The 7,122-nt window shown below is 35.8% G+C and overlaps 2 protein-coding genes across 3 annotated transcripts in view; both read left to right on the top strand.

Moving 5' to 3' along the window:
• Nucleotides 1-7,122, top strand: part of LOC132177393 (histidine--tRNA ligase, cytoplasmic-like) — a 22,838-nt gene that overhangs the window by 9,832 nt on the left and 5,884 nt on the right. The gene's annotated exons all lie outside the window — the stretch shown is intronic.
• Nucleotides 1-7,122, top strand: part of LOC132177395 (serine carboxypeptidase-like 13) — a gene marked incomplete in the record, with an annotated part of 8,949 nt that overhangs the window by 915 nt on the left and 912 nt on the right. Inside the window, 9 exon segments of the mRNA XM_059589686.1 lie at nt 1,018-1,094; nt 1,392-1,514; nt 1,681-1,786; nt 1,995-2,032; nt 2,151-2,252; nt 3,092-3,178; nt 3,312-3,476; nt 3,562-3,633; nt 3,735-3,850. Coding sequence (XP_059445669.1) covers nt 1,018-1,094; nt 1,392-1,514; nt 1,681-1,786; nt 1,995-2,032; nt 2,151-2,252; nt 3,092-3,178; nt 3,312-3,476; nt 3,562-3,633; nt 3,735-3,850 — 886 coding nt within the window.

Genomic DNA, 7,122 nt, shown 5'->3' with positions numbered 1-7,122 from the left:
AGATTTTTTTTTTATATATAAAAATTGAAAACTTTCATTTTATTTATTGTTTTGTTTTATAATTTTTTTTTAAATAAAAATTTACGTTTAAAAAAAATAAAAAAATTTCGTTTAATAAAATAAAAAATTTCGTTTTTTAAAACTAAATAAAAAATAGTTTTTTTTTTTTAAATATAAAAATTTCCGTTTAAAAAAAAAATTAAAAATTAAAAATTTTCGTTTAAAAAAATATTATTTTCAAATTAAATTTTTTTGTTTTTTTTTTTAAAATCATTTTTTTTTAATTTATAGGGATATTTTTGTCATATTGAGAAATTTATAGAGACATTCAATTGGTTTTCAGATGAAATGGTCAAAGGTCTGATCCAACAAATGGTATCAGAGTCGTGGATTCAAGTCGCGAGAGCATTACGTTGAGGGAGGGATTGTTGAGGAGCAATAGTACCGCTCTGCTCTCGTGGACGACTCTTAAAACATGCATTACGGTGTGCGATTTTGAGTGCCTCCCTCGCTAAATACTAATTGATTTTCAAATGAAATGAACAAAGACCCAATCCAACAAAAATTGACAATTTATGTACGGTTTCAAATCTCAATTATTGACTAAGAAAAAAAAAAAACCACAATTATTATATACCATTATGTAAGTAAAGATTTGGACCGTTTCTCACCTAAGATATATAGATCATGTTTGCGTGAATGCTTTTGTGTGTGTATATATATATATATATATATATATATATAAATTTTAAATTTTTTGTATGAAAAAGTAAAAATTTTGTTTTATAGTGAATTTTTTATTTGAATTTTAATAAAAAGTAAAAATATTGGAAAGTTGAAAAAAAAGTGAAACTTCAACAAGTCCATTGCCAAACGGACCGTTTTTTTTTTTTATATCGGTCAGAAATGTTAAGTGAACTTGTTGTTTCTTTTATTAATATTTATCTCAGCTAAAAATTTAAGAATTTATTTTTTGGGTCCAACGCCTTAATTTGATTACTTTGCACTTTAATGTAGGTCCATTGTCATTTAATTATGAAGATTTCGATGGAAATCTACCAACATTTTTGTTGAACCCATATTCATGGACAAAGGTATGTCATCATACCCTTCTATCTATCAATTCAATCATCATATATATATATATATATATTATCAAATTGAGAAACGGCTACAAAAAATCAAAACACCAACTAAAAAAAAAGGGTTGAATCCTAGTCTTTTTGAAGAGCTGCATAAAACAATTACGGAGGCAAAAAGGCCACAGATGCTTCGGTCAATATATTTTGATTGTAAAGACTTGTTTGTTTACTTAGAAAATGCGAGAAAATGGTTACTATGGAGGATTGTTTGTTTACTCTTTGTTATGAAACAATGGTGATAATTTCCAGGTTGCTAGCATAATATTTTTAGATGCTCCCGTTGGCTCGGGATTCTCATATGCAACAAGCTCCCAAGGTTACAATATCACAGATCTAACATCTGCAGCACAAACCTATGAATTCTTGAGGAAGGTGAGTGAAAATTCTATAAAAATAATGAGACTTTTACCATTCTCATATGAACTAAAAGCACATGATCATAATAATAATAATAATAATTCTTTATAAAGATTATATATATATTAATGGAATTTATTCCAAGAGCTGCTCATCTTTCTATCTGTGCTGATTGATACAGTGGTTAAAGGATATTCACCCAGAATTCATGTCGAATGTACTATACGTTGGTGGTGATTCATATTCCGGCATCATCGTTCCTATCATTGTTCAAGAAATACATGACGGTAATTTATGAGCGAGTGCTACTACTCTTCACACCCACTAACATAACATGTTTTAAGTGGTTTTCTTTTCTTTCTTCTTTCCATGTAAAAAATCACTTAAAATACATCACGTTATTTGATAGCATTACTCTTTTTTAAGGTGGTTCCCTTCTAAATTTCAACTCCCAAAGGTCAATTTGATTTTTCATGTATGTTTTTTCTCTTGCAGGTAACAGTGTCGGACGCTCGCCGTTAATAAAGCTCAGTGTAAACATTTTTATTATGCAACTTGAGCTAGTTCTTGATTGAATATTAAATTAAATGATTAAATTTATTAATTTTTATTCGTTTGAGATTAAACCCTGCCTTTATAAATTGAAAACAGGGGTACTTGCTTGGCAACCCAGTAACAGATAGACGTGGCGATGCCAATGCAAAAGTAGAATATGCTCGTGGCATGGCACTTATATCTGATGAACTCTATCAGGTAAATCCTCAAAAAATGACCCCATGATTTTTAAAGTATGATGATCTAAGGGGCTGTTGGTTTTTTTTTTTTTTTTTTTTCTTTTTCTTTTTCTTTTTGCTGTAGTTTGAGAGAGCTTAGTGAATTTTTACTTTATGGTTTATATATACACCCTATAAATTACCCTTCAAACCAACACATCATTTGTACTTACTCTAAATTACTGTTTGTGACACTGAACTCCCTTCAACTACCATTTTCTTGCGGTCAACACCTCCCGTTAGGGTTTAACGTTAAAATTGTTAGAAAATGTTGCATGTGACTGGTATGTACAATTTTTTTTTATTTCAAATATCCAAAATATCCCAATTTTAAGAAGTAGAATGTCGCATTTGTCCTTTAAATAAAAAAATTACAATAATACATATATACATATATATATATATATATATATATATATATATAGGGTTGTTGGACCACCCTCGTTCTCAACCTCTGTTTTTTTTTTTTTTTAGGATAATTTGGATAATTCAAATAAAAAACTTTACACAAGTAATTAGTAACATGCACAAATTTTCGTCCATTTTAATGTAAAACACTAACACCAGATACAAAGACGGATTTAGGAGGGACCGGCAGTGGCCGTGGTCCCTCAAATTATAAGAAAAATAATAATTTAAGGTATTTTTTCTCAATTGGTCCCTTTCCAAAAATTTTTTTGCCCTGAGTCCCCCCAAATTCAATGTTGGATTGGTCCCTGAGGTCCGGCTATCATTTGAAAGGAAATGATTGTTTGCAAAATGATCTGTAAATAATTTGTCAATTTGTGGGGACTAATTTAATTTTATTGTAATTTCCAGGCGGTCAAAAGAAGCTGTGACGGTGAGTACGTGGTTGTAGATCCAGAAAATGTAGAATGTTTGAAAGATCTTGAAGCTGTGACGAGGGTGAGAAGAATACCCACTAACATTTACTTTCTATCTTCATTTTAATTTATGATAAATGCTATTTTTCTAATCTTTCATCCATGTTTTTTAAAAAAATATAAAATAAAAATCACCATTAAATCTGTAATTGTAGTGCATCGAAAAACTCGATCCCGCCAACATTTTGGAACCCTATTGTCCTCTAATTTCCCCAAAATCAGATGGAGTAAGATGGAATATTCAAGCATTTCTTGAACAAAATCCTATGTTGATTCATATGCCTCATTCATGGTCTAAACCTCCTGCCTTATGGTGCCGGGTAAAACGATTTTTTTTTTTTTTTCCTCTCTTTTTCGTGCTTAATTGCTTAATTTGCTAATTTTATTTAATTATTTATTTTGTAGGTTTATACATACGTTCTCTCTTACATTTGGTGTAATGATGAAAATGTACAAAAGGCTCTTCACATCCGGAAGGTATTGCTATTATACTTAATTTCTAGTTAACAAATTAAATCCTTTTTTTTTTAATTATAAAATAATCCCTTCATAAGAATCTTATATATGATGACCAACAGGGAACAATAAAGAATTGGGTAAGATGTAATGAGAGCATGTCCTACACATATGATGTTATCAGTACCGTTGATTATCATCGAAATTTCACCGAGATCACAGGTTATCGATCGTTGATTTACAGGTGATAATGCACGTACAACATCCCCCATCTCTTCTTTCTTTTTTGCCCTATATTTAATTAACTAGTGTGCAATATATATGAACCATTTTGTTCTAATAAAACTTCTCTTTTATTTGGAACCCCAATAAAGTAAAATGCTTTCACCGAAAACCTTAGGGAAATTTTATTTCCTTGAAATATAATTTGAGAGAATTTTGAATTTTCTGTTTATTGAAATGCTAATTAAGCTTAAATCAGTCTAAAAGTACTTGCCACTTTTACTGATTAAATCTTTACTAGCAAAAGTAAATACATCAATTAGAAACTTGCTTTTCTAAACTTGCAGGCACAAGTGATAAGGAAAATACTAAAACAAGTTGAAATATTTATTTAGGCTTCATTTGTTGTAAAATAATTTTTGGAAAATAATTTCTGTATTTTTTGGCGTTTGGTGCGACGGAAAAATATTTTCCGTTTTGACCAAAAATTCTTCATTAATTTTCAAAAAATGGTTTTCGTTTTTGAAAACCGTAAACTATTTTCCGAATTTGAACATCTCATTCTCAAATTGACAGACTCAACCAGGACGTCGCTAGGACCCTGCCAAGACTCGACCGGGACACTGTCGAGACCCAACTAGAACCCAATTAGGACCCGGTCGGGACCTCACTGGGACCTAACTAGGACCCGGTTTGGGCACTGTTGACACCCCAATGGGACCCGATTAGGACCCGGTCGGGACCTCACTAGGACCTGACCAGGACCTTGCCAATACCCGGTTGGGACGCCGTCGGCACCCCAATGGGACCCGGCTAGGACCCTGTTTGGATCCAGTTGTGACCTCACTAGGACGGTGGGGCCCTTCCACGACCTGGTTGGGACACCGTCGGCACCCCAATGGGACCCGGTTAGTGTTAGGTGTGACTTGCCACCCATCACACGTGGGCCCCACTAGTTCTCTACTCCTTTTGAGTTTAGGAGACTTTTGTCCAAGTTTAATTTGGAGTCCTTCTCCTATGTGTAATTGGACTCCTTGTTTGATTTATAGTAGGAGTCCTAGACCAACAAGTAAAAGGAGAGTTAAAGCTTCTATATAAGGAACAGAGTACAAGGTGAATTTGTGTGTGCCAAAAACGTGAAGCACCGAAGGGAGGAGAAAAAAGAGAGAGTTTGAGAGGAGGTACAAAGGGCAGCAAGGGTGTTTTCTTCTTGGTGGTTTTTGGAAGAGCCAAAAACAAGTGATTAGAAGAAAAAGGGTGCTGCAGAGTGAGAGAAGAAAATAGAGATCAGCCGCCATCTGTTCCAGCAAAAGAAGAGTTTGTACATCTGTCTTTTGTATTCTATTTTGGGAATAATCTTTCTTGTGTGATAGTGAGATTTGGGTGTATTGGGATTTTGGGATCTAAGTGATTTTCTCTCTACTATTTTTGTACTCCATCTTTTGATAGTGGATTTTCTCCGGGTCGTCTCCGCCAGTGGATGTAGGCTTGTTAAGCCGAACCACTTAAATCTTTGTGTCGTGTGTGATTGCTTATCTTTGTTATTCAACATTCTTCTTATTTTTCGCATCTCACGGGTCTTGGGAAATAGGATTAATTTCCTAACAACTGGTATCAGAGCTGTTGGTTCGAGTGGGAGCGATGACAGGTGAAGAAGGAAAGATGGGAATCGAGAAGTTCGACGGCAAAGATTTTGGGTTTTGGAAGGTACAGATTGAAGATATTCTTTATGGGAAGGATCTTCATCAACCTCTTTTGGAAGAACAACCCGACGACATGGATGATAGCGAGTGGGCTCTTCTTGATCGTAAAGCCCTGGCAGTTATCAGGTTATCATTGTCAAAATCAGTTGCGCACAACGTTGTCAAGGAGAAGACCACAGCAGGTTTAATGGCGGCCTTGTCAAGCATGTATGAGAAGCCGTCGGCTAACAACAAGGTGCATCTGATGAAGAAATTGTTCAACCTAAAGATGGCGGAAGGAGCTTCGGTGGCACATCATCTTAATGAGTTCAACACCATCACAAATCAATTGTCCACGGTGGAAATTAATTTTGATGATGAGGTTCGCGCGTTGATCGTCTTGGCATCTTTGCCAAATAGCTGGGAAGCAGTGAGGATGGCTGTGAGTAACTCTGTAGGAAAGAGTAAACAGAGCTATGAAGACGTCAGAGATTTGATTCTCAGTGAAGAGGTTCGCAGAAGAGATGCGGGTGAAGCCTCTTGTTCTGGTGCTGCTTTAAACCTCGAGACTCGGGGCAGAGGACAAGATAGAAACTCTGGTCAAGGCAGATCAAATTCCAGAAAAGGGAGAAGCAAATCTAGATTCAGACAACAACCTGAGTGTTGGAACTGTGGCAAGATTGGCCACTACAAGAAGAATTGCAGGGAACTGCGGAAGGAGACTGAGAACGATTATGCAAACGTAGTGACAGAAGAAGTATATGATGCCCTACTTCTTTCAGTTGACAGTCCCCTTGATTCTTGGGTCTTAGACTCAGGAGTATCTTTTCATACGACAGCGATCCGTGAAATTCTCGAGAACTATGTTGGTGGAGATTTCGGGAAGGTGTATTTGGCTGACGGAACGGCGCTGGATGTTGTGGGCTTAGGCGATGTTCGCATTAGAGTTCATAATGACTCGGTATGGAAGCTACAGAAGGTCAGGCATGTTCCGGAGCTGAAGAAGAATCTGATTTCAGTAGGACAGCTTGATGAGGAAGGGCATTCAATTCATTTCCACGGTGGAAAGTGGAAGGTCAGCAAGGGAGCTAGGATTTTGGCTCGTGGTCATAAGACGGGTACTCTCTATATGACCATGAACAGCAAGGATACAGATGTTGTTGTAGATACGACTGCTGACTCAAAACTATGGCACCTAAGGCTTGGGTACATGAGCGAGAAAGAGATGAAGGTACTTATGTCAAAAGGAAAACTACCGAGGTTAAAGTCAGTTGAGTCTGATTTGAGTGAAGGCTGCATCATAGGGAAGCAGAAGAAGGTGAGTTTCGTGGAAATTGGCAAAACACCTAAGCTTGGAAAGCTGGTGCTGGTACACACGGATTTGTGGGGTCCAGCACCAGTGGCATCTCTTGGAGGCTCGCGGTATTACATCACATTTATTGATGACTCAAGCAGGAAGGTATGGGTTTATTTCTTGAAAAGTAAATCTGATGTATTTGAGACTTTTAAGAAATGGAAGGCCATGGTTGAGACTGAAACGGGCTTGAAGCTCAAGCGTTTGAGATTAGACAATGGAGGAGAATACGAAGACAAAGGGTTTAAACAG

The sequence above is a fragment of the Corylus avellana genome, chromosome ca4, assembly GCF_901000735.1.
Source record: "Corylus avellana chromosome ca4, CavTom2PMs-1.0".
Taxonomy (NCBI): Eukaryota; Viridiplantae; Streptophyta; class Magnoliopsida; order Fagales; family Betulaceae; genus Corylus; species Corylus avellana.
This window is presented reverse-complemented; position numbering and strand designations above follow the sequence as displayed.